Source organism: Podarcis vaucheri, assembly GCF_965113315.1.
Source record: "Podarcis vaucheri genome assembly, chromosome: 8".
Classification (NCBI taxonomy): Eukaryota; Metazoa; Chordata; class Lepidosauria; order Squamata; family Lacertidae; genus Podarcis; species Podarcis vaucheri.
The window spans coordinates 53,459,026-53,486,881 of record NC_138766.1 but is presented as its reverse complement, the minus strand read 5'-3'; the positions used below and the strand labels follow the sequence as shown (position 1 = coordinate 53,486,881).

The following is a 27,856-nucleotide window of genomic DNA, read 5'->3' as shown; positions in this document are numbered from 1 at the left end:
TTGTCTTTTAAAAATACAGCGGATGTGTCTTAGCGTTTATACAAAAGACAAACTGGCAAAGTGCAGAATCCCAGCACTAGATCTACTGATTAAGGTAAAACTTATAGGTCTTTATGATTGTCAGCTGTTTTCAATAATTATGCATGTTTGTATGTCACAATATCAAAGTTCAGTGTAGTAGAAATAATTTAAATCTAAAAGTGTTTTAAAAGTAAATAATATTCATAGTAAGATTCATATCTAATTTTACAGAAGAATACATAAGAACATAAATAATAAAAATGATAATGTGTTTCCTATTAAATGGCTAACATATGTTCTACCTAGTATATTTACCATAGAATCAGAATAATAGAAGGGGAGTTATGGTTTTGCTTTTTTGTTTTACCTTTTTACTTGTTTTTATCCTGCACTTTATTCTGTGAACTGCCCTAAGACTATATGATGAAGGGCAGTATATAAATCTAAAAAATAAAAGATAAAATAGAATTGTAGAGTTGGAAGGGACCGCAAGGGTCATCTAGTCCAACCCTCTGGAGTGCACGGATCTCAACTAAAACATTCATGACAGATTGCCACCTAACGTCTGCTTAAACACCTCCAATGAAGTAGAGTCCACCATCTTCTGAGGGAGCCTGTTGAACAGCGCTTACCATCAGAAACTTCTTCCTGGGGTTTAGTAAAAATCTCCTTTCTTGTGTAGCAGGAACCCCCCCACCCCAATCATTCTGTTTCCACAAACTTCACTCACACTCACACACTACATACGCCACATTTCTGTTATAAATTCATAGAAAATCAACCATACATCGGATTTGCACTGTTCCATTTTTTACTCCATGTGACAAGGACTATCAAAGGGGGGTGCTTGGTTTCTGGTCAGCCATAATCCCTTCACCATCCCAGCACATCCACAGGAGCCCTGCCCAGTTGCTATGTCAACCCTGATAATCCCAGACAGAAGACCATCAAAATCACAAAGAACAGTGGATTCACCACAGGCTGAAACAAAGGACAATGATCAGATCTTCCCTCTGGGGGCAGGAAACTGCAAACTCCCCATTGTCACCTGGAAAGTACTCATGGGGAGGGGGAAAGGAGGAACCAGCTGGGTGACTGGACACTCAGGTTACCACCACAACTCCTCCCTCAACCCCTCCTTTCTGTAATGTATGCATGATGTCAACCCCTTCTGTAATGTATGCATGATGTCAACCCCTCCTTTCTGTAATGTATGCATGATGTTTCTGGGGGTGGGCTTGACCTAGAGGAGGGGAATTTCAAAAGTTTTTATAAGGTCTTGCAGCCCATTGTTCTGGGTCTTTCCTCTCTCTTGCAAGGGAAGGGAACCCTGTTGCAACAGTTCAATAAAGGCCAAGCCTACAGGCTGCTGTTTTGCTCCAAGTTATCCTGGTTGGTGTCTTTGTTTTTGTCCAAGAGAGCCCTCAGATTTTTTTCCGTTAACACTTGTAACTTCAATCCATTGGTTTGGGTCCTACCCTCCAGAGTAGGAGAAGACAAGCTTGCTCCATCTTCCAAAACTCTGAAGGACTCTTACTTAGCTAGAAAAAAATTAATGTATTTTACAATACTGTTTTGAGTGCTTTAAAAAGATTTTTTTAAAGAATTGTCCTTGGTTAACATGAATATCCTTCCAGCTGCTTCACAACTTACGGTCATCTTATGTGATGGAAGACATGAAAGTCAGAGAAATCTTTACCAAATTCTATAGTGAACTTGCTATAAAAAGTAAAGTGTCTGATACAGGTATCTTAACTATATTACTACTTACGTTTACTATTAGTAATTTTTATTTATTTATACTTGTATTAGCAAGCATACACAGCTAAGGGATGATGGGTCACTACTCTAAATTGCTAAGGGATTTAAGAATAATCCAACGAAAGTTAATTGTGACTAGGGAGAAAGTCACATTGAATGCTTACTTCTACCTTGGATTAGCCTGCAAAACCCTTTGAGAGCAAGAAAATGGAATCTAGTAACGAGTAACTTGACTTCAGTAGAACCTAGTCCTTATTAACTGTTGCTGGAATAACCTCATTTCCAGTTCAACAGTAGGAATGTCATTAAGTCAAGCCTTTGCTGCCCTGAGACTGCAAAAGTGAGGGGAAGGGAACTCTGCAATATGCTACCAGAGGAACAAGCACCACTGGGAGGTTATGCTTCCTTTGTCCAGGAAGAACATCAGGGAAAGGGATCATGGCCCCAGCCATTGGGCACTGAAGATGAAGCTGTGAGGAGTTCCCTGCCAGAAAGAACTCTTAACTTGCCACCAGTTGCCCTGGGACTGCAGAAGCAAGGGAAATGAAACTTTGGTTTCTGCCACTAGGTGCAGGAATACTGGGTATTCTTTGTATGGTTATAGTGTAGTGTAAATTGCCTCGGGGGTCATCTTATTGTATGATTCCTTTATCTAAGGAATGTGTTTTAATCCTTAAAATAAAGACTTGCATCTCTTGAATCCAGACCTATGAACACTGCAGACCTTAGCTATCCATGAGCAGCCTCTGAGTTTCATACTTACTTTCACTTCCCCTCAAAATACTGCTCCCCATCGTCTCTGTGCCTTCACACATAAGAATTCTGTTCATCCACAGATAATTTTGGAACATTATGCTCTCCTTAATTTCCCCCCCTGCTCATTCCCTCCCCACTGAGATGAAGCTTTTTATCCCTTTGTACATAACTGGAGTGGGGTGTACTTTTAAACTTATTTCTCTTTCGACGGTTACATTAGTGTGAGCTCTTGGAACTAGATGTGAGGTAGTTTCTTTCAGAACTATTTCCACATGTGCTAATTTCTTCCTTTGGGGCCCAACTTATCTATTATTAGGATAGCAAGAAGTAATATCTATGCATGTACGCTTTCCCTATTTCCTCCAATAACAAAGGCCTTAAGTCTTGTGGCGCATTAATCAGTAACCACCTTGTGTCTGTCTGCGGAACATTGACAGCACAGCTGGCAGTGACAATAACTAAATATTAGCATAATATGGGTGAGACTGAATAAGACGTTTCAGATCTATAATAACACTTGGGTGATTTATTAAATCCTTCATTGTTTAGGAGAGATATTTTTGTGTGTTGCTGGATTAAAATAAAATGTGAACACGTAATTAGGGTGCTAAATATTCTTTTTTTTTTTTTTAAGTGTTGGAAAGGATTTATGAACTCCTGGGAGTTTTGGGAGAAGTCCAACCTAGTGATATGCTTGACAACTCTGAAAAACTATATCGAGCTTATTTGGGAGAACTCAGAACACAGGTAAAGTAAGGACTTCTTGTGGGATATCAGCAAAAGCTTTTCCTTCATGTTCTGTCTTGGTGTGTGTCAGATTTTCCTCCTTTAGCTCTCTAGGTCCTTAGAACCCCAGGCGGCCTCTTTGCCTCACAGACTGCCTGGTGGGACCTTTACCACTATGGCTTGGAAAGCCCTTTTCACCACAGGGCCCCTTTTTTGCTTTTATTTCCAAGATTGTGGGTTTTCCTGCCTTTACCCACATCTATAGCATAGTGTTTCCATTCACCGGCTCATGCTGTTCTGCAATATTTCCTTGTTGGCTCACTACTAGGAGTTACCTACCAGAATTAATTTCTGATAGTCAGCTATGTCTTGCTAATCCAGATTGTAGAAATCACCCTACTGATTTTCCTCTTACACTTAAGTGACCCCTCTCCGAAATCAGGAAAGCTTTCAGGGGCAAGGGAAGCAAGTCACTGCCAACAGCTCATGATAGCAGGCAAAGGACGGTCAAGAAGGGGTGGTGGTGGAGCTGTTGCGTCTTCATCCCTTTCCTCAACAATCAGGAAAGCCTTTTTACTGGGTGAAGCATGCGACTGGCAGCAGGCAACAAAGAAGGAAGGCTGTTGCTTCTTGCTGCACCAACACTCAGGAAATCCTCTTTAAGGGGCAAGGCAAGCAAATCTTTCTGCATGTGGCAGGCGGGCAATGAACAGTCCAGTCCAAGGGCCTGCTACTGTTTTATTTTTTCAGCTTTTTTCTTTTCTTTTTAAAGCCCCTACAAGGGGCAAAGGAAGCACCTGTAGTTGGTTCCAGCTGGCTGAAGGTCACCAAGAAGCTAAGCTGCTCCTTCCTCCCCATGCCCCAGACCAGACTTCTGTGCCATTGTTTTTTATTTTTGCTGGATTGTGCCCAGTTTTTCTAAGAAACCTAGTGAGACTGTAGAATGATTAACTGCATTATATATACAGTGGTGCCCCGCAAGACGAATGCCTCGCAAGACAAAAAACTCGCTAGACGAAAGGTTTTTTCATTCGCGATTTGCCTCGCAAGACGAATTCCCCTATGCGCTTGCTTCGCAAGACGAAAACGTCTTGCGACTTTGTTAAGCCGTTTAAACCGTGCTTCGCAAGAAGAAAAATTCGTTAGACGGCAAAAATTGTGGAACGAATTAATTTCGTCTTGCGGGGCACCACTGTATTATATGCTATACTGGAAACAAATTAAAGATTTGTTTTATAATCAGAGGATATAGCTACTATGTTTAAGTTCATTTGAGAAATCGTGTCTTGCATTGCATGTTGATATCTCGGGATACCTGGTCTCCTTCAGTATTAAATACATCACTTCCTTGTTTTCAGATGACTTCTGCAACAAGAGAGCCTAAGTTTGCAGTAGTAGCAGGGTGTCTGAAAGGACTGACGGCACTCATGAATAACTTTACTAAGTCCATGGATGAAGGTGTAGTATTTCTTTTATTAAAATTTATAAGTAGCACAGTTCTGTCAAACTGCAGGAAATTGCCTCTCTTTCTGAATTTGCTAGACTTTTGATTTCTACACCCAGAACCAGAAGCATTGTTGGATATACTTGTCCAGATTTTACATCAGTGTAGGCAATCAGTTATGGCTGCAAGTCCTATTACTTTGGCAAGTAATCCACTATCTCCATCTTCCCTTTTAGCCCACATTTTTGGGAACAATAAGTTTATAGGGCTAGTATAAACAGATTTTTTTTGTACATTCCTTCTCTGCTTTGCTCCATGTGGTGGTGTTGGAGCTGTTCTATAAATTTGAGGAATGCTGATACACCTAGCTGAATGTTCCCAGTTGTCAGGGGTTCAGAGACAGAGACACAGGTGAGGGAGGAGACGGAGAGCGACGAGGAAGAATCCCAGGACAGTGAGGAAGAGGATGACAATGACTTGAGATCTTCCATGAGTCTCTCAAGTGAATCGGAGGATTCTCAGGAGGGGGCGCCCCTAGTCAGGACAAGGGGGGTCACAGGGGGGACCTGCCAGGAGCAGGGAAGCAGCAGGGAAACCCCGAGCGGGAGTGGGAGATCGGGGCCGGCTTCCCAGCAGGAACGAAGGGAAGAGAGGGGGGTTCCCAGTGTGACACACGGAGCGGAGCAGGAAAGAGACAGGGGAAGGAGATCTGGGGAGAACGTCCTGCCGGAAGAGGGGGAGAGTAGTACAGGGAGTAGTGTCAGTGTCAAAAGGAAGGTCAGGGGTAGCGAGCGCGCGCCAAGTTCAAATGTGGAGGCGCGCGGAAATGGAGAAAGCCCGGAGGAGGAGCCCAGCCCCAAAGCACGAAGGAGGGGGGAACAGGCATCTCAGGAATCCGCTTCAGGAGAGAGCAGGAGGGAAGGAACCCAGGGGGGCAGAAAGACCCTGCGGAAAAGGAAAGACAGGAAGCGGTGGTCTAGCACAAGCCTCTTAAGTTGGTGCAGGGGCGGGACCGAGTCAGAGGGGACTTCAAATGTCTGACGTTAGACACTTGGGGCTGCGCGCCTCGGTTGTGGAACCAATAATGAACTGCAATAAACATCCTTGTATATAAGAAGAGCTTGGCGTTGGTCTTTTGTGAGCTGAGACCTGAGGCAGCCCGTGACACCAGTGGATCAATTAGTCCAGCTCGCTGTCCTGAGAACTGGTATCTGCTGCACATAAAATAATTCTCCAGACTTTTGGCCTGTCTTTCTTGGAAATAACTAAATAAGGATATTTTATAGCCTCTGTGGTCTGGGTAGTTTTAATTGGAAATGCTACTCTTTCACCTTGAACAGCCTTTTGCCCTTTTTGTCTGTTTCTATTTGTGACATTTTCAGCAATAGGGAATAGTTTCTTTCTAAATTTGGTCTTGCAGTTGTACTCTACTCAGTTCTGATAACTTTCAGGGTCCTGAGGTATGTCTATATGGCATACTTTCTGTGCTGCTTCCCTATGTTCATTCTGTGGTGAAGAATCAATGCATAGTTTGTTCAAAGTAGCATGTGGCATTGCTCCATCTTTCCATAGATCTAATGTCTGTATGATCTGCCATTTAGATACACAGAGGATAAGTTGAGTTTTATTTGATAGAAGGTCGTTTTGGCGTGACACTGATACACTGTGGTTGAATTGGCTTTTGTGATGATCTGAACTTTCGTGTCATATGAGAGGTTTTGTGTCATATGATAAGTTTAAAATGCTGCCACCTCATGACCTTATTTACCTTTTTTTTTGTATTTTCTCTACAGATCCTCAAACATCTAAAGAAATCTTTGATTTTGCAATGAAGGCAGTAAGTCCACAGGTATAATGGATGTTTTTTTGCCTTCAAAACAATCATTCTTTAAATTTGTTAATTAGATCTGACAAACAAATCTTATACAAAATATTTTGACATTGCAGATTGACTTAAAGCGATACGCAGTTCCTCTTGGTAAGAACTTTGTTTCATGTAAAATAGTTGGCTGCAACAGTATCTCTGATAGCATATTTCTTCTCTGTTGGATAAGATGTAATGCATGTAATCTATTTTTTGTCTACAAGAAGTAAAATGTAACTTTAAGTAATAAACAAAAAAATAAATAAAGGCAAGATAATTACCAATTTCAATCCTAATTTCATAGAGTGATCATATAAACAAATAGCTCTTGTAAAATTATTCAAGGAAGATAACACTTGCATCAGTTATCAGCTGGAACAAAAAGTCGAATTTAAATTCAAAATTTTACTTTTCAGCTGGACTGCGTTTGTTTAGTATCCATGCTGCTCAATTCAGCACATGCCTTCTTGACAACTATATCGCACTATATGAAGTAATGTCCAAATGGTGTGGCCATCAGAATATAGAACTGAAGAAAGCTGGCCATTCAGCTTTGGATGCATTTTTTAAACAGGTAAAATAACCACCTTGTCTCCCATGTCCGGTTTTCTCTCTCTTTGTTTTGCTTTCCCTTCCTTCTGCATGGGACTTTTCTCCCATGCCTGGCTGTTCCCACAGTCGTTCTTCTTGATGCAAGTGCTTTTGGCAGCAAGGTTTTTACTGCCATGCACATAATGTATTTATGTGGGAGTTAAAGGCTCTACGTACATATTGACATATAGATTGCTATTCTGTATTAGTATAGTGTCTGACACAATGGGACCACAGTCTTTTTGTTCCTTTCATTGTGACTCTAAAAGTTTTCTTTGGTATTGTATGTTGATGATAATGTCTTTCTATCAGCTTGGTTTGAAGAAGCTGCTGAGTAGCATAGATATGAAGTCATGATGAATTTATTTTGTATGAGCTATCTAAATTATAAATGTCCTATATTATACATAATATGCAGATCTCTGCAATGGTTGCAAAGGATGCAGAAATGCATAAGAGCAAGCTGCGCTACTTCATGGAACAGTTTTATGGTATCATCAGGAAGATGGATGCCAGCAACAAGGAATTGTCCATTGCTATTCGTGGATATGGGCTTTTTGCAGCGGTATGTATTTTAGTTCCTGACATAATAGAATCATAGAATTGTAGAGTGTGAGTTGGATGACCCCCAACGGTCATGTAGTCCAACCCACTGCAATGCAGGAATCATTTCCTATCCCACTTCTTGGACCCGAGAGACTAAAAAACAATGGGCAGCCAGATTCTGGGTACAACCTATCCTGGTACTCTGATGTTGGAAAGGTTTCATATTAGAGTGAATAAGACATTTATTTTATAAAGATTTTTCATGATCCTTGTGCAGAAATCTTAGCTGCATCTTTTGGGATAAATGAAACCTTATAATACGTGAGTCACAAATTGAGTTTAATACAATGTTTAGAAAAAGTGAACTTAAATCACAGAACGTTGCAATAAGTGAGGTGCACCTCAACTGAGAAATAGCATTTCCATGATCTTTAATGTAGTGGCTTTTTGCAGATATTTAGGTTTACTGAATTAATTTTTGAATTTGCCCTTGGTGCTTAGAAATTGCAGTTAGTAAATCAAAGAACTTAGACTGTAATAATGGCTTGGACTTGATAATCTTGCCATGAATGGAAGGCAGTTCTTGTAACATGACTGAAGCTTGTTGACTTCCTTTGTGCCCTAATAATCTCAGACTGGCTCCATAGGGCCAGAGCAGTTTTTCGGAAGGTCCAGAGGTCTGCAGGCAAAGAGAAATGGATTACTCCCTCTCCAATTGGCAGACCAATTATTTATTTTAATCTAGTGCTATTTCTCTCTCTTTCAAAGCCATGCAAAGCTATCAATTCCAAGGATGTTGACTTCATGTATGTTGAACTCCTTCAGCGCTGTAAGCAAATGTATCTCACCGAGGCAGAAACTGTAGATGACAACGTGTATCAGCTACCAAGTTTCCTTCAATCTATTGCTAGTGTCATACTTCACTTAGATACTGTAAGTGACTAGTTTGGATCACATTTGTGAGGCTGTTATTTGTATAAAGTAGAAGGCATTGCATATGTACTGATAGCGAACTTGTTCTTCAAGTGATAATCCTTTGGTTCACTACGTGGTGGGGGTGGGTGGGATGGAATATTAGCAGGCTTGAGACATCATCAGGGGTAACCCCAAGTTTTGCAGAAGCACCACAGATCTTTAGGGAGGGGGCAGAACGAAAACAGCTTCGTGAGAACTGAGCATGCTCAGTGACCACCAAATGCACCGTAACTGTTGTGGAGGGGGGAAATAGAACATGTGTAGAGGGGAGGATGGAGAATGACTCTACTTGTACGACTCTTATTTGTGATGAGGGTGATGCAAATTTTCTCTCTCACTAAAAAACAAAACCTACAACCCCTCCCATTTGAAAAATAATCTTGAAGATTTTTAGTGAATGTGTAGCTGCTATCTCCTAATATGCCACTGTTCTTCTTCTAGATTCCTGAAGTATATACTCCAGTTCTGGAACGTCTGATTGTGGTGCAAATAGATAGCTTCCCACAATATAGTATGAAAATGCAGTTTCAGTGTTGTAAATCCATTATAAAGGTTTTTTTAGCCCTGGCAGGAAAAGGCCCTGTACTGTGGAGTTTTATGAGCACTGTGGGTGAGTTTTGTCGATTGTCTCAAAACAAGCTTTCTTCTTTATTGCAGGACTAGTTCAGGTTTGAGAGACTTGAAAAGTAAGGGTAATAGAAAATTACACCAGTAGAGTTTCTGTCATATTCTGCAGTGTCAGTCAGTGTAATGAGTACAAGACTGCACCCTTAGTCACAATGACTTTTTAGGTTATATTGCATATATGGGCAATTCGTATGTGATTCTGCTTGAAAGTAAATTGGAAACTGAATTTGGCAAGAAACAGAATTCATTTGCTAACTTTTCTGCAGTGCGTAATACAAATGTACATGCCTTAGTATAATTTTACTATTTTAGTTTCACTTGTAATCAAATTTACATTGATGCAAAAAGTATTTTTAAAATGTGGTAAATATCAGTTAATGTTATGAATGCCTCATGTCCTATGTAGGACAAATATGGTGTCTTCTGCATTGGACCCAGTGCTTTTTTTCTGGGGGTTCTTAAGGGCACACAGTACCTGCACCTTCTTTTCCTAGAAGAAATGCAGTGATTGGACCCATAACAAGAATGAATCTTACAATAGCTCAGCTGTCTTGCCAGATCCTTTCTTTGGTCTGGAGGTGGGGGTTTTTATGTTTGTGTGTGTGTGCCTGTTTGTTTTTATTTTGTTTTCTTTTAAACTTTTAAACTTTTTTTTAAAAAAACCACTGCACATATTTAGGCCTCAGTGTAACCTGGTAACTAATAAAGCAACTTGGTAATGACAACAGTTGCTGATTTGGGGTTCATTTTCAGTGCCAGAAAAATACTAGAATATTCAGACACTTTTTAGTCCACCTTCTTGATGTGTTTTCTTAAATATTGAAATACCTTCTTTTTCAGTGCATCAAGGTTTAATCAGAGTCTGTTCTAAGCCAGTAGTCTTCTCAACGGTAAGTGTTGTTGAAGTTTTGCTGAATAAGGTTTTGTGTTTGTGTATCCTTATTACTTGTGTTCTGTACAAAAATGTTTTGCTGCCCTCTTTTTCTTCCAAGGGGTGCATTTATTAACAGATTGCCAGCTTCATAAATTGCTAGGCTTTCCCCTCACTTGCCATAGTCCCCTCATGAAAACGTGCATCCATTTTTGCATGGTGCCCTATACTGCTCACCCACCAGGAATGTAACCGATATATTTTCTTCAGTAACTGTTCTTTTTCTCTCTTGATGAACACTACTTGGGTTTCCCCTTCTCGAATGCCCTTTCTTTGTTTACTGGAAGTATCAGGGGGGGGGGGGCTGAGTGAGAGGTCAAACATTAGATCATTTGGTTAATACTATAATTGTAGAAAACTAACTTTGGGGACTAAAGAAGTGGGTCTTGCTTGAACGTTAAGCATTAAAATACCATATGAAGTGCAATTTCCTGCTGATCACTTGAAGTATCTCGTTTTACCTTGTTTTAAGTATGTGAATGTGTATTATTTGAAATATTATACATTTCTAAGATGGGGCACTTAACATGAGAATGCCCTTGACATGTCTTGGTACAGTGGCCCTGTGTGCTCTTCTATCACTTATATATGCTTCTGAATTAGGCAGTGTTCATTTCTGCTATACTAGGATAAGCTATGTAGAGATATTCAGTATTATGTTGCCTTCTAGGAATATTCTGGAAAAAATGTTTCTAGTTCAGAAGAGCCTCCTATATCTGGAGAAGTTCGAGCTGGGAAATGGAAGGTGCCTACATACAAGGATTACTTGGATCTTTTTAGAAGTTTACTGAGCTGTGACACAATGAAGGTAAAAGAAACCACTAATGCCAGGTCTTTAATTTAAAAAATTATGATTCAGTGATTAGGCTTTACTTAAATGCTTTTCATTTCTGTTGTATTCATTTCCCCACAAAACAATACCAATTAAAAGAAAATAAAAATATTTTAAAATACAGTCATACACTCACAGTGAATAATTTCAAGGTTGCCAGGTGCAGTCTCTTTCTGCCTGCTCATGCCTCAGTGAACATGAATATGCTAAACTTCCTCCTAAATGTTGTCAATAAAGGAGACATGGATACCCATTTGTGAAATGCCCTTCTTGGTGAGGTAACTGCCACCCAAAAGGACCTGTCATGGTTCGCCAACAGCTGGGCAGCTCTAGTAGCAACACTAACAACAGGACCTCTACTGATTGTAGGTCCTAATATGGTTTATGCTGAGAGAGGTTCTTTTTTTGGGTAATGGGATCTCAAGCTGCTTGGGGGTTTTATATGCTGCTACTAACATCTTGAATTGGGCCTGGTAGCTCACTGGCAGCCAGGACTGTTGATCCATGATCCAGCAGACTGTCCCACTTGGCATGCTGGCTGCCACATTCTGCATTAGCTGCAGCCTCTGGACCTCCTTCAGTGACAGCCCCATGTGCAGTGCTTTGCAGTAGTCCAAGTTAGAAAACAAAAAAAATAAACAGTTAAGAATAGAGAAGCTTGGGCATACGTATATGTTTTTAAGACATGTTTAAAGGCCATTGCTGACTCTACTTCAAAAATTAGCTGAGGGAGGACGTTCCAGGTGGTAAGTGTTATTGTCAAGAAGGCCTGTTTCTACACTGTCATTAAGTGACAGTAAGTTGTGGAACAATCAGCAGGACTTCCTCAGAAGTTCTTAGACATTGGCTTGGCTTGTACTGGAAATTACTTGGTCTGTAATTTCGGAATAAACTCTGACATAACTAAAAATATGTTCTTCTGTTCTCCAATGTAGGACTCTCTGTTCACAGATGAAACATTTCTCATTGCAAATTCACCTCTACAGTCTCTAAATCGGCTGTTATATGATGAACTCATAAAGTCTATCCTAAAAGTAATTGAAAAGTTGGATCTTACAGTTCAGAAACAGAACATTAGGGAAGAGAAGGTAAGACTGGATATTTGAAAATAGTCTCTCCCTCTCTCTCTCTCTTCCTCTCTCTTTCACCTTCTCACCTTCTGCATTTCTGCCCATATGACGGGTTCAGGATGCACTTTCAACAAATGAAAATTGATTTACTGTTACATTATTCATACATGTATCTGTTTACACAACAGTAAGCAATAATTTAGTGATGCATAAGGATAGTCAATGTAGTGCCCACCAGATGTTGTTGGGCTACAACATCTCCCATCATCTCTGACCATTTGCCATGTTTTCTGGAGAGAATGGCAATTTTAGTCCCGTATCATTTGGAGGGCACCACGTTGGCTTTCCCAGCATAAATGAGCTTTGAGCTTGTGCTTTCCCTGGTACAACCTTTAGGTGGGAATCAGATGCATCCATTTTTGTTTTCGACTAACTGAAGTTTAATTTGTCTGAGTTGGGACTATCATGTGGTTACTTTTAACTTGGCTTTGTCTAGACAAAGCAGAGTCAGAACATGTTTCAAAGGAGAAGCACAAGAGTTTGGAGGTTGCTCACATAGCACTAAACTGGTTTAGGGTTACATCTAGATGAAGCGATAGTTTTCATTAAAGTTTTATAGCCCATCTTTAAAAAGCCATTAGGATGGGTAGGGCTGTAAAACCGAGTGCAATATTTATAACAGTTCTTAAGACTAAAAAGCTCATATTCTAAATTATATACCGCATTGTAGAATCCAACAACAGGAGGGTTTAGGAAGAAAGTATACATGATCAGAGGCTGAATTGAGTTACTTTATGGGAGTGGAGACATAAGCAGATATAATTTGTAGAAGTACAAATTGCCATGAATAGCAGATATTTCAGTTTATATTTCTCCTTTCCCGAAGGCGTTTGTGAGAATGTTATAGTGCATGGAATTCAATGTCTAGCTGTCCTGTCTACAAATGTATTTCAACTTGCCAGGCAGAATTATCCCCCCTCCCCCTCCCACGTTGTTCCAGGAGTTCTCCCAATCTTCCCAGACCCACTTACTGAGAGGATATGTGAAGTGGGGAAGTTGCATTGTGTAAGCGGAAGTCCTTATACGGATCTAGTGTGGATGGGTCTTGTTAGGTGAATTTGGCCCATTATATTTAAGGGAGTCCTAAAAATGAACTGATACTTCATTTAAAGAACCCATCGTATTTAAAATAAACATCCACAAAATTCCCGCTAGATTAAAATGCCATAAGTAGCAATAAAATTCAACAAATAGGATACTTTTTGCAGCACTGCTTTTCTATAGGATTCTAATTAATTGTAGAATAATTCATTTTTTTTCCAACATGCCTTCATCGAAGAGATTGTATATATGTTAAATTAAAGAAAAATAGAGACAAGTAGGAGAGATACATGCAAACGCTATCCAGCCTAACTTGGTTGCAAAGACTCGGTGTTGAGAATAAAAAACCTTTCGTGTGGTTCAAATAATGCCATAGATGGCAAGTAGGTGCTCTGTAAGTGCTCTTCACGCTGTGGAAGAAAAAGCTGCTTGCCATTCAAAAACTGTGCATACTTCTGATTTTCTTCTCTCAGGATGGAAGTGTAGCTGATGTTGATCTCACTATTCCTACTTCCGATCCAGCTGCAAACCTTCAGCCAAACAAGCCTAAAGACTTTACAGCCTTCATTAACCTAGTGGAGTTTTGTAGGTATGTTCTGTTGTGTGTATTTCAAGGAAATGCAGAACACATGTGAGACATAAAATTCAGTTATATTGTGCTGGTACAGTTTATATTATGCTGGGGCCAGTGGGCAGACAAACTCCTGTCTGGAAATGGCATGGCCTATTCATTGTTTGCTGGCAGTGTTTGTGAATGGGTGGAATAGACATAGTGATCTCCTGCTTAGAACAGGGCACCCTGGGCCAGTAGCTTTATTGCGGTGTGTGTGTGTGTGTGTGACTTCAATTCATTGCTTGCTATTCTCTTTATCTCTGCAGAGACATCCTCCCAGAGAAGCACGTTGAGTATTTTGTGCCTTGGGTTTATTCATTTGCTTATGAGCTAATCATACAGTCAACGCGGTTACCCTTTATTAGTGGATTTTACAAAATGCTGTCTATTGCCATGAAAATTGCTAAAAAAACAAAATACTTTCAGGTGAGATAACTCTTGTAAGGAGGGTAATTACCTGTTATTTGTTCAAGATAAAGTTAATGTTATGCTGCTCTGTACTTGCGTTGCATATGTGCTTGATATAATCGTGATTGTTTTCATTTTAATAGTTAAGATTTTTTTTGTATTTTTGTACCTGTCGGTAGTTCTGGGAAAGGGACTAACCTTATCACAGTGGTTTATGCTCTGGGTATAACTGGACTGTACTACTGTAGTGTGCCCTATTTGGGGCTGTTCAGAAACTTCAGAGGCTCCAGAACATGGCTGCTAGAGTCATACTGGGGGCAAGGCAGACAGCATCTGTAACACCTCTTTATTATATCAGCTGAGCTGGTTATCTGTGCATTCCTGGGCCAAATTAAACTGCTGGTTTTGACCTTTTAAAGCCCTAAACAGATTGAGCCAAAGTTATTTATTGGACCACCTGCACACATTCCAGGGTTTCGACAGGAACACCAGTCATATCAGCCAGAAAAAAACCACAGAGCCTTCTGGAAACCCATTGGATCCATTAGCCTCCAAGGGTCGACCATCTCAATAAGTCTCCCGTCTCTGCAGAAGGGAAAAGGTGCTGAAAGCCTAAATCTCAACAGGAAGTGATCTGGCCATGACAAGGGGCTGATGTCAATATCCCCCACTTTCAGATCACCCTTTTCTTGCCCAGTTGAGAAAGCAAGGTCCAGAATGCGGCCTGTTACATTGGGCCAATGGCATGTTGGGCCATGCCTACAGTTGTCTTGGCAGCCATGAAGTCCTGAGCCACTCCAGAGCCAGTCGTTTAGGCATGGATGTTGAAGTTCCCCAGAAGTCTGGGAGTCCTCAACACTGCATCTGAGAACATTTGGGCACTGAGGTCGCCGGTAAACCAGCAGAATCCCTAATCTGTCTTGACTGTGTCAGGAACACAGGACTTTATAGGTGAACAGCAGCACTTGAAATTTTGCCCGGAAACAGCTTAACTCTAAGAGATTCTATCTTGAGAACTGGCAGGATACATCCTTTACTGCTAGCGCTGTCTGCTGTGTTCTGAACCAGTTGCGGTTCCCATATAGTCTTCAAAGCCAACCTCATGTAAAGGACATAATCTATGAATCCTACACACATGGGTGCATGGATTCCCTCAATTATATGACATTATTCAGTTGATTCTTTTTTTTTTAAAAAATGGAACACTAAGAGAAGACTGACGCAGTTTGTACAATTCTACATGTTCTTTTGTTTCTCAGGGTGTCGGTCCAAAGAGTGAAAAGAAATGTTATGAAGATCCAGAGAAGAGTTCCTGCTTTGCTTTATTTGCAAAATTTGGAAAAGAGGTGACACATTCTCTGTGATATTTCTTTGAAATATGTGTTGAGTCTTTTGAGTTACGTGTAATATGTAAATTTGTATTTAAATCAATTCATTTCAAAAGATTGGTGTATTTTACTTGCTTGCCCAACATAAGACATTTGTCAAGATGATTTGAACGTCAGGTAGTTCTTAACATTATTCAATTTTTCTCAATTTAGGTAACAGCAAAAATGAAGCAGTACAAAGACGAACTATTGGCATCCTGTCTTATTTTTGTGCTTTCCTTGCCGCATGACATCATCATGCTGGATATTAAAGCATACATTCCTGCTTTGCAGGTGGGTCAGTATGGTGAATAAGCAATACAGTCATTTCCCCCTTGCATATATACTTGTTTTGGTGGAATTTGCAGCATGATCCTATGTATGTTTACTCAGACGTCAGTCCTACTGAACTAAATGAGAGGTAAGTGTGTATCGAATTACAGCCTTTTAACATCTGCATTGTCACCATTGGTGAATTAGTGGGGAAACCCAAAGTTTGAATGTCAGATTTGTATGGCAACCGTGTGTGCTGTTCATAGTTTTATTTGTCTGTGCTGACCACCATACTTAATCTGTATCTCATTCTAGGAGTAAGTGTACTAAAATTATAACTTTGTATGCATTTTGCAATATTGGGCAATAGAATACTTACATCCAAAGACTCAAATATATTGTAAAAGGGATATATTTGGAGCTCTAAATATCTGTTTTCTTTATGCTATCTGTGCAGAATGCTTTTAAACAGGGCCTTAGCTATACCCCAATGGCTGATGCAGCACTGGATGCCCTGGAAGATTGGTCAGCCCATATTCCCAGATATATAATACAGCCTTACTACAAGGACATCTTGCCTTGCCTTGATGGCTATTTGAAAATTTCTACATTGACAGGTACATGCTAAAAATGAATACAGGAAAATGGTAAGACTTTTTAAAGGTGTTAAGGTGTTAAACATGCCAGTGTTGGACTAACCATATTGTGGAGTGATTTGAATTTGGGATTTTTTTTTAATCATTCATTGTTATATACTGTAGTGCAGGGTTTCCCAAACTTGGCTCTCCAGCTGTTTTTGGACTACAGTTCCCATCATCGCTGACCACTGGTCCTGCTAGCTAAGGATGATGGGATTTGTAGTCCAACAACAGCTGGACAGCCTGCTCTTTTGTCACCTTGCAGTTGAGAGATTTTAGTTGAAGTTATAAATAGAAAACAAATAAATGGCAAGTAGTAATATACACTAGGAAGCTGCATTATACCAGGTCAGACTGTTCCTTCATCTAGCCCAATATTGCCTATTCTGACAGACAGTGGTTCTCTGGTTCTCAGAAATGTTTTAAAATACACCTACTGTACTTTCATAAATACAATAAGTGAGCATTAATATATTGTTTCTTGAAAATTAGATGAATCTCGGAGTAATTGGGAGGTGAAGAAACTTTCTCGGGCAGTTCAGAAGGGATTGAACAAAGTAGTCATCCAGCGTCTGAAGAAAGCAAAGAGCCTTGCACTGGTAAAGTTCCCTCCTGCCCTTTAAAAATAATTATATTTTCCATCGGAAGATCAAAGCATACTTTTTCTTATTTAGACATACGTGTTTTTATACATTATATAATTATGCATAGTCTTATTACAAAGATAATTTTTTGTGTATCGGATAAATACTCAAGTGGATATACTGATCCACAGTTACTTAAAAGTAATAACAACAACAACAACAACAAAACAACAACAATAATAATAAATTTTATTTGGATCCCACCCTCCCCAGCCAAAGCCGGGCTCACACATAGCTGATTTATACTTAATTTGTTTATACAGTCGGATAATCACAATGTGATATTTGCTTGTGAATGCAGAATACAGTATTTGAATCACAGTTACGACGTGTCATATGTTTTATGTAATTAGCTTTGGAACATCCAAGTCCACAATTTGTTGTTTTCGATACTGAGAGGTTCTTGCTTCAGAACTCTGCTCAACTGTCCACCTTGATTTACACATTTTTAACCTGTATGATTTCCAAAATACTTTATGGTCAGTCCTGCAACTATTTACCAGATCCAAACAGTGTAATCCAGTTTTCAGTGAAATTTCAATTTTACAGTCAGCAGTCTGAAAATTCTAGCAGTTAACGAAGAAAAAAATGAATTGATATCATGGTATAATAATGGTTGGAAGATAAATGCATTGTATTATCTAGAGCTGTACTGATTTCAGCAGCACTTTGCTGGTTAAATTAATTTGAAGACTGGATGCTAATTTTGAGAGTCTGGGCTTCAAGAAAAGTGTGTTTACTAAGCAATTCTGTGTGTGTTTACTCCACCAAGTTCAATAGAACATACTCCAGGGTAAGTGTGGATAGGATTACAGTGTTCTTTCAGGAACAGAGAGATAGTCCACACTGCTAAGAATTAAAATTCTGGGGGATTTCAGTGTTTCATAGCAAGAACTACCATAGAACAGCGTCTCTTTCCTTCTTTTTTTCTTTCTTTTGACAGCTTTGTTGTGAAATATTGGAGTCTTATAGAATTAATAATAATAATAAAAATTTTTATTTATACCCTGCCCTCCCCAGCCAGAGCTGGTCTCAGGGCAGCTAAAACCAGTAAAATTACAGTAAAAACATAATGGGGGGGGACCCAATTTAAAATACAGGTTAAAATGCAAATTCTGAATTATTTTCTTTCTTTTTAAAAAATGTACAAAAAAATGCCTTTAAACAAAAACAACTTTTGAGGAATTCCTTCTTGCAATCATATTTTATCTAGGAGGAGGATCTGTCATTGGAAGCAGTACGGGCTAGAGTTGTACGCCTTCTTGGATTTCTGGGGGGACAGATTAATCGGAATTTAGTTACTGGTGAGTGCTAAATCTGTTTTGAAATGCTAAAAGTAAATGACATTCTGATTTGTCTGGTAGGCAAGTATGCTTTTGAGACATGTTGGCTTCTATGCTTCAGGATGCCCATGAGTGAAATGTGGGTAGTAAAGGTTTACATCTGCTCTCTCCAGGGACTGAATAACAAGGTGATTCTTTCCTCCCTATGAGTCCATATTGAATGTCAATAAAACCCCCTTGGATTGGATCAGGGCCGCCCCCCCAAGCTTTGTGTTGCTCTGTTTCTGTACTTTACTGTGTAAGTCCATGGGCTTTCCAAGAAGTGAGTCTGTTCAAAGGTTTATTTTATTTAATTTTTAAGTGCAGCAGCCTAAACTTTTCTTTAATAAAAAGGTTGCTTTGCTTTAACAGCGCCCCCCCCAGCTCTTCAGAATTCTACAGGCAGCGTTATGGACAGCTTCATTTTATAAAACTTATTAGACGCCTTTGAGGTCCATAAGAAGCGGCAAAGTTTTAAATGTACAAGCAAGAGGACACATCACTCAGCTACCTCTTCATTATTTTTAAATAAGTCAGAGCAAGAGACAGAGACCCCCTGCTTCCCCCGCCTCTCTGTCAGTATATTAAGAAGGAAATCAATGCACTTGCCTTACCCCACAAAAAGCCCCTGAACCCATTTGTCTGCAATTTGGCAGACTTGATCCTTTCTGGAGGGGCTCCTCTGCCTATAAATTTGATTCACTTTGGCCAAAAGGGAAATAGCTGTTTTTACATTCTTACTATAGTGAATGGGGAGCACAGAGCAGCTCAGAACCTGAATTACAGAGAGGAGGGTTACAGAGTGACTCAGGAACAACTCGGATTAGAGTTTTTAAAAATTCAAACATAGCTACAAGGTGAATCTTTGGGCTCATGTACACTTGGTGCTTGGACCACAGCTTGACTACCTTTGTGTTCATTATGGGAAAGATCCTAAACATGTTGCATGACTGCCATCATGCTTTGAATGGTAGTTCTGTATGCATCTACATTGTAGATTCTACAGGGTGACTTTGGAAATTATTCCCATGGTGTTACATTGATGAAAGTGTGTGCTAGTAAATGCTGTCTCACGCCCTTTTGTCAAAGATAAGCCCATGAGCAGAATGCTGGATTCTTCGTGGGATTAGTTCACAACTGTTTTTGGACAAGATGCATGGATGATGTGTTCCTGGAAATGATTTCATGTGTGTCCATCCATAGAAGTATTTTCAAAACCATTAATGCATGCCAAATGTGAGGTTGGAATTGGGTCTGCATGAGCCTCAATATTGTTAAATTGGTTCAAATTAAATGTGATTGGCTCTGGTTAGCCTTGTCTGGTTTTTTACTCAAGAAAATCTCAGAGGCTGCAATGTTAAACATATTAACATGGAAATAAGCCTTGTAGAAATAACAGAAATTATGAATGAACATGATTAGCATCAGGTTGAAAGGTTCTTTTTGCAGCTTTACTAAACATCCTGCAATCTTCTCTCAGTGGGCTTCTGAGTAAACAAACTTAGGATTTGAGCCTGCTAAGGCATGACCTTATTTATTCATTCAGAAGCAGTACTTTCAGTATACTTGTGCACAGTTTGAAGTAATCTAAATTTTCTAAACTGGCTGGGACTTCTTAAGCACATAGCTTGTGCATTCTGTTGGACTTGCCGTTTTGCTTTGATACTTGAATCTGACCTAGGTCCTGAGACTTAATCTTCTAATTGTCTTCGGTTTTTCATTTGATGTAGCTCAACATTTCTGCTCAGAAATTTGTCCAAATTCTTTGCTTTTTTTCCTCCTCCAGAATTTGTACTATGACCAAGATGTGTCTAAAACTTGTTTTTTGCAACAAAGATCATACTAAATTAACATGACCATTGCAAAATAAAAATGGTTGGAAGTGTATTTCAGCATTTTCCCACAAACCTTCAACCTGAAGTATGGTCATTGCTTTAGGATAAACAACTTAGAGCAATTTCAGAAATGTTATTAAGGTGATCTTAAAAAGCCAAACAACCTTTGCTTCTGGTTGAACTGGAAAACCATCCTTAACCTTATTAAATGTCTAGTATTGAATGTCTAGTATTCAGTCAACAATGTGGCAAATGTGTACCTAATATATTCTGCAAAGAGAACATTTGCTATTATTGAAGAATGATTCAGGGATTTAAATAGATATTGAAATATTTAGGATACAGCTCTGCTTCAGAATAGCATCTGATAAAAACTGACTGTTTTAAGCCTAGGTTGAAATGTCTTGTTATCTGCTTAACACAACTGAGGTTTTTTTTTGTGCTCTTTTCCAAATATACTAGCTGCTTCTACAGAGGAAAATATGAAGAAATTTGTATCTTGGGACACAGAGAAACGCCTGAGCTTTGCAGTTCCATTTGCTGATATGAAGCCTGTTATCTACTTGGATTTATTCTTGCCCCGTGTCACTGAATTGGCTCTTTCTGCTAGTGACAGGCAGACAAAGGTATTAGGATTGCTGCTTATGCAATCAAACTGATGTTTTTAATGAGCTATGCAGAAAATGCTGAATTGTGCTTAATATACCGCACCATAATACAGGGTTTCCCAAACTTTGGTCTCCAGCTGTTGTTGGACTACAACTCCCATCATCCCTAACTAGCAGGACCACTGGTCAGGGATGATGGGAATTGTAGTCCAAAAACTGACGATGACCCAAGTTTGTGAAATCTTGGCATAACATAATGACCCTGCTATTCTTTATTTCTCTCTCTCTTGTTACGGTATATGCATTGGAGGAAAGGTGGGATAGAAATGTAACAAATAAAGATAATATTTAAGTTATCAATTTCTGCAAAGTGTAATTCTTGGTATGAGCTTTCGTGTGCATGCACACTTCTTCAGATACCAGATGCTTGGTATCTGAAGAAGTGTGCATGCACACGAAAGCTCATACCAAGAACTAACTTAGTTGGTCTTTAAGGTGCTACTGGAAGGAATTTTTTTATTTTGCAAAGTGTAAGATAGCTCTTGTTAAAATAAGAAAGGGGTTTTAGGTTCTTAGTGTTTAGCGTTAGCTCAGAGTCTTTGATCAGCCCTCAATTTTAATAACTACAGCTTAATTGAGAATTCAACCCAATCTTGGATTAGTAAAGTACATTTTCCAAGCAATGGGGCATGACTGGAAATTCCACTGGCTTCTTTTTAACAAAGGCCTGGAAATTATCCCTGGAAGTCTCCTTGTTCTGTGTTTATTTTTTTGTGGAAGTATTTAACTGAGATGACTGATTAGATCTCCTTTTCCAGGTTGCAGCTTGTGAGCTCTTACACAGCATAGTTGTGTATATGCTGGGGAAAGCTGCTCAAATACCCGAAGGACAACAGACTTCTCCACCAATGTTTCACCTGTATAAACATACATTTCCTGTATTGCTTCGACTTGCCTGTGATGTGGACCAGGCAAGTTAAAGAACTTTTGTTGCTTGAAATCGATTTTAGATGGTTAGCTCTTTATTTCTGTTTAAATATTTGGTAGAAGCTGTTGGGGTTATTTTGGATTTCAGTATATTTTTCAGCCACCTCCCCCATAAACCAGTTTTTGTGTGTGTTTTATATCTTGTGAACCATGGAAACTGGGCAGAAGGGGAAAATGTATTTAAAATTTAGAGGATACTCGTAGTATAGATAGAGCCAGTGTGCCATAATAGAGATCCAATGTGGTGTAATTGTTAGAGTGTCATACTAGGATACAAGAGACTGAGAGATCAACTCTCAAAATAAAGATATTTTGAATAGTCAAGGCAATACATGGTTTAATCTCAAAGGAGTTGCCCCAAAAACACTCATGCTCCCAAATGCTCAGGTGTTCTGTATAACACACAAAGGCCTCTTAGCCTTCAGGAAATTCCTGTACTTTTTGGAGTATAGTGGTGCCCCGCAAGACGAATGCCTCGCAAGACGAAAAACTTGCTAGATGAAAGGGTTTTTCGTTTTGCGTTGCTTCGCTAGACAAATTTCCCTATGGGCTTGCTTCGCAAGACGAAAACGTCTTGCGCTTTTTTTTTAAAGCCGCTTGAAGAGGCGCAGTTGCGACGGACCGTGCTTCGCAAGACAAAAAACATCGCAAGACGAAAAGACTCGCGGAACGAATTATTTTCGTCTTGCGAGGCACCACTGTATCTCTCTTATTTTTTGGCTTGCTTCTTTATAAAACTCAGTCCCTTGAAATGATTAAGATAGATGGATCAAGAACCATATGAAAACATTCACAAATCTGCATGGAATTCAAGATGCCTTATGGCTAAAAGAAGTTGCAATTTTGTTTAAAAATGACACTTTTTTTCTTCTTCAAATACCTGTGGAGTGAAACACATTTTCCTACAGTTATCATAAAGGCATTTTTTGAAGTTTTATGTAGCGGTAGAATACAAATTGTAAACTTATGAAACTGAAAAGGAAAAGCTGTGTTCTGATTTATATCAACAAACCTTTATCCAAAACAGCAATAATGGAAATACACTGAGGTCCAGTTTACATGTGACACTTAAGACAAAGAACAGCTAAGCATGAGTTTGCAGGTCCTTGTGGCAAAAATTGTGGCCACTTCACTCCTCCCTGGTCCTGTTACTGTAATGCTTGTAATGCTTCCTGAAGCTGAACTGGGGTTTGGGGTTCATACACATTGTGTATGAACCTGGGCTTTTGATTCCCCCAACCAAACCACAAACACCTTGACTATAGCTCATGGTTTGTCTGGATTGCTTTAGATGAAGGAAAAACAACAACAAAAAACATTTCAGTTTTGTCAAGACTGTTCAGTCCTTTATTCAGGTTGCTAAACATGAACTTCTGGGGAAAGCCCCAAGGTGTGCTGGGAATTAGTTGATGAGAAATCATCTACAGCAGTGGTTTTCAACCAGTGTGCTATGGCAGCCTGGGGTGCCTTGAATGATGGTCAAGGGTGCCACAGGCAACACTGGCCTCTGTCCCTTTTTCCTTCCCTCCCTCCTCTGATGCCCTCTTGTGTCTCTGCCTCCCAAAGGCTTGCACAGATGTTTATTGTGGCAGCCCTGGCTACAGGCACCAGAGGCTAATGGTTCCTCTGGGAGGCACCTCTCTTTGGGGCAGGGTGGTGGGGGGCTGCTCAAAGACCAGGGATGGAAGCAGCTGCCCAAAGGACTCCCAAGAAGAAGAGGTTGAGGGAACACTCCGCAAGGGAGGGTGTTTGAAAAAGGGTGAGAGGCTGCCAGCTCTGCATGCAAGGGGTGACATAACTGGGCTCCTGAGGTCCACAGGGGTGCCACAGAAAGAATATAGTTGGTCAAGAGAGCTGTGGACTCATAAAGGTTGAAAACCTCTGATCTACAGTGTACCTGTCAAACATAGAACACAATGTTTCCCTCCCCCCTTTTAGGTTACAAGACAACTCTACGGGACACTAGTTATGGAGTTAATTCACTGGTTCACAAACAACAAAAAGTTTGAAAGTCAAGATACTGTGGCATTACTGGAAGCAATTTTGGTAGGTAATCAGTAATTGCAAGATGAATAATCAATATTTTTCATCGAAGATGTTTATAAACACTTCATGCTCTAATTCTCAGGCTTTTTTGGTGAGAAGATTTTATTTGTCTTGGCATATACCATTGATTCACTTTCAGTTCAGTGATGTGGGCAGTCTTGTTCTTTGATTTGTTTTTTACTGTATCGAAGCATGCAGGATTCCAGCTAAGTTTTATTTTTTAAAAAAAATCTGTATTACGCTAATCACAAAATAATCCTTTAAAAACAACAACCAGAAACCTGTTTTCAGTCTGTTTGCAAGCAGAATGCGAAAGAAATTTTGGACAATTATTAGAACCATAAGACACTCTCAAAGTAGACCTTGAGATATTTTCCTGTATAAATTTAGGATGAAAAGTATGAGAAATCTCTCTACTTTTTTCCTTATCAACTAATTCTTCATTACTCATCCAATGAAATGTGCAGTACAGGGGTTGAGGAAATAAATTCTTATCACAGAATTCCTTTATGGTGAACCAAGCCCATTCTCTGTTTCAGGAAGGGATAGTAGACCCTGTGGACAGTGCTCTGAGAGACTTCTGTGGTCAGTGTGTCCGAGAATTTTTGAAATGGTCTATTAAGCAGAGTACGCCGCAGCAGCAGGAGAGAAGTCCAGTAAATACCAAGTCGCTCTTCAAGAGACTATACAGTCTTGCTCTCCATCCCAATGCTTTCAAGCGGTTGGGAAGTTCTCTTGCTTTTAACAACATCTACAGAGAATTTAGGTACGCAACAGAGTTTGTATTTTTGCTATGCTGCATGAAAATAATAAAGGGAATGTCCATACTTTGAGGAGAGAGAGAATGCAGTGTTTACTAAAGCTTCCACAGAGATCAAAACAGTATTTTTATACTCTGGCTGAAAAATGGTGTGATATTTCTGGCAACAGAAAAGGATGCTTTCTTGTCTAATGCTGAAAATATTAGTTTGCTTATCTAATTTTTTCATGTTTCATAGGGAAGAAAGTGCTTTGGTGGACCAGTTCGTTTTTGAAGCATTGGTTGTGTACCTGGAAAGTCTGGCCTTAACACATGGAGATGAGAAATCTTTAGGTATATGTTGAAAACTTGTTTCAAAGTTTGTTTGATAGGCTTCATACTTGGTGCTTCAAATCTTGAAGAAATGCAGACCTATATATTTGGAGTTTTTAGTTAAAATGTTTAAGTTTTGGAAACTGCTAAAATGTCTGCCTTGTAATAAAAATAAAGAGACATGCTTGGAAGGGCAAATTTGAAATGATATCCCTTTAAAATACTTCTCATGTTCCACATTTTATGTTAATTTACTTTTTCATTATTATGCAATTTTTACAAAGTGTAAATTTGTGAATTAAAGTGTATTTTTAGCATTGTCTACAGGGCCAGAAACAGACATGGCCTTTTAGAAATTTTATTTTGGGCCAGTTACCATATCATATTTTCAAAAAATTTAAAACAGGCACAACTCAACAATGTTGTGATGCTGTTGATCACCTGAAGCGTATAATTAAGCATAAAGCATCAAGCCTCAACAAAGAAAATCAACGGCGGATACCTAGGTTAGTAATCTCTTTGGAGTTCTGAGAGGTATGTTTGTTGTGGGAAACAACACAACACATATAATGTAGATTTGAAATACTTCTTTTTCTTTCAAATTTATAAGCAGAGCAATGTTTTAAGTAACTGACTGCCTAAACGGCCTTGGTCCAGTATACCTGAAGGAGCATTGTTCTGCCCAACCACTGATGCCCAGCGCCGAGGGCCTTCTGGCGGTTCCCTTGCTTCGAGAAGCCAAGTTACAGGGAACCAGGCAGAGGGCCTTCTCGGTAGTGGCACCTGCCCTGTGGTACGCCCTCCCACCAGATGTCAAAGGAAAAAACAACTAACAGACTTTTAGAAGACATCTGAAGGCAGCCCTGTTTAGGGAAGCTTTTAATGTTTAACAGACCACTGTATTTTAATATTTTGTTGGAAGCCACCCAGAGTGGCTGGGTATAAATAATAAATTATTATTATTCGGCTAATAACTTCAGACTTCTTTTTTGTAACCACCTGATTTAGGGGATTTCCACAGACATCCATATGCTTGGAGGATGTTGTCATGTGGCTTTTGATGCAGTGTGGACGACCCCAAACAGAATGCCGGCATAAAGTTATGGAGCTTTTCTTCGAATTAGTTCCCTTGCTGCCAGGTTTGTATGCTGCAGCATATGTGAGCAATATACTGCTGGTGTAAATATGGTGGCTGTGAGACAGTGAGTGACTACTTGCTTTTGTGGTCTTTTGACTGTGTGCATAGTATCTTCACTTGTCCCTTTGTGAGAGCAACCAAACGAACCAGGAAGTCTTCCATTAACTATCATTGCCTGTTTTGTCCGAACTTGGAATCTATGGTCAACTCCTTTGGAAAAGCCTTGGTTTGAAGTTGGCTTTATATCCTGACTTGTTTCAGAGTTGTTAGCCATAGTTTCCTAGTTTGGACAAAAAGCAAAACAAAACTATGATGGAACCCTTCTTGGTTGGCTTGCTTGCTTGCTTGTTTGCATGCAGGAAGGAACAAAGGGGCTGCATGTGCAGTCATAAATCATAGACCACAGAATTGTAGAGTTGTAAGGGAGTCCTAACGCTGCTTGTAGCTTGGCTTATTAAACTGAAATAAAAACATCTGAATGCGGTCTGTGTGGTGAATCAGGAATTCTTCAGTTGAGCTGTAACCTTTGCCTTGAGCTCATCAAATGGTTTTAGGCAAGTCAGTGTTCTTTTTAGCTTGAGTCCCCCATATGACTCCACATGAAGTCTTCATTCACTGGTGAAAAGTTGGATCTGAAATAAGGTATGTGGGTACCTTGTTAACATTATGGGATTTAAATAGCTCAGGATTGTAGCCTAAGAATTTGCTAAGGTCTTTTTTCTTTCTTTTGCTAGATAAAAGTACTGTGAAATTATCTTTCAATTTTCTTCAGAGTTATGATACATAAATGATACAGAATATCAGGAATATCTAAAACATGGCTAAAATAAGATCTATAACACTATACCTTAAAATGTAGGAGTGAGTTTAAAGGTGAATAACATAACCAAATTAAAAATTGTAATGTATGAGAACAGCAGCTGGACAGGATGGTTTTAATGGGAAAATTTTCTTTCATGCTTTTGCGGCCAGAAAAGAGAGATCTAGCCACAGTTTCCATTAAGAATTTGTTCAAATCTGCCAAGACATAGGCTATATACCATTCAAAGGTCCTACTTCTGTTTCTTCATCAGATAACAAGTCCCCATCTTCTTGGTTGGGTGATGTCCTTCAGAAACAAGGAATCTCTTTCCTCATTAAAAAAATTGAAGGAGGTGGTTGTGAGGGTGAAAATCTATCCGGAATACTGGCCCACCCAACTCTTCATGATTTGCAAGAGACCTTTAGTTTGCGCGCTGTTGTGCAGTGGATGGATATGCTTCTGGCTTCTTTGGACTGTTACAATACTTTTATCGAGCAGGGAATGATCAAACCAAATGAGATGCTGGGTAAGTAAACTACAGAAGAAGTTTTTGATTAGTTGTCTTTCATAATCCATTAGAGCAAAGTGCATAATAGTGGGATACCCACTGTTCCACACATTGTGCAGGCATGTCTTCGTGTTCAGATGTTCCCTTGTTTTATCCCAGCGCCCCGTTTCTCCTTTACAATGTTTGTCTTACTCTCCCACAGAAAGTTTGAAGTACTCTTCTATAGCAGCCTTTGTCATCTGGAGTTGTCTTACCTCCACAAGCTCTTACAGTCATCTTTGCTGTTAACCACTGTAGGCCACATTACGTGAAATAACATTCAGCTGATTTTTTTTATTACTCTTTTGCTA

At 39.5% G+C, this 27,856-nt stretch overlaps 1 protein-coding gene across 1 annotated transcript in view; it reads left to right on the top strand.

The window, feature by feature from the left end:
• The window catches only part of PRKDC (protein kinase, DNA-activated, catalytic subunit), an 86,928-nt gene that overhangs the window by 3,104 nt on the left and 55,968 nt on the right, over positions 1-27,856 (top strand). The window contains exons 4-31 of the mRNA XM_082236085.1: positions 20-94; positions 1,659-1,767; positions 3,173-3,285; positions 4,623-4,722; positions 6,502-6,557; positions 6,656-6,686; positions 6,989-7,146; positions 7,582-7,728; positions 8,478-8,642; positions 9,126-9,294; positions 10,152-10,201; positions 10,913-11,050; positions 12,010-12,162; positions 13,719-13,834; positions 14,125-14,284; positions 15,526-15,612; positions 15,808-15,927; positions 16,364-16,523; positions 17,037-17,143; positions 18,402-18,492; positions 20,808-20,971; positions 21,772-21,924; positions 23,879-23,986; positions 24,526-24,752; positions 24,985-25,079; positions 25,465-25,564; positions 26,067-26,197; positions 27,270-27,524. Coding sequence (XP_082092211.1) covers positions 20-94; positions 1,659-1,767; positions 3,173-3,285; positions 4,623-4,722; positions 6,502-6,557; positions 6,656-6,686; positions 6,989-7,146; positions 7,582-7,728; positions 8,478-8,642; positions 9,126-9,294; positions 10,152-10,201; positions 10,913-11,050; positions 12,010-12,162; positions 13,719-13,834; positions 14,125-14,284; positions 15,526-15,612; positions 15,808-15,927; positions 16,364-16,523; positions 17,037-17,143; positions 18,402-18,492; positions 20,808-20,971; positions 21,772-21,924; positions 23,879-23,986; positions 24,526-24,752; positions 24,985-25,079; positions 25,465-25,564; positions 26,067-26,197; positions 27,270-27,524 — 3,538 coding nt within the window. The remainder of the gene's footprint in view (positions 1-19; positions 95-1,658; positions 1,768-3,172; positions 3,286-4,622; positions 4,723-6,501; positions 6,558-6,655; positions 6,687-6,988; positions 7,147-7,581; positions 7,729-8,477; positions 8,643-9,125; positions 9,295-10,151; positions 10,202-10,912; positions 11,051-12,009; positions 12,163-13,718; positions 13,835-14,124; positions 14,285-15,525; positions 15,613-15,807; positions 15,928-16,363; positions 16,524-17,036; positions 17,144-18,401; positions 18,493-20,807; positions 20,972-21,771; positions 21,925-23,878; positions 23,987-24,525; positions 24,753-24,984; positions 25,080-25,464; positions 25,565-26,066; positions 26,198-27,269; positions 27,525-27,856) is intronic.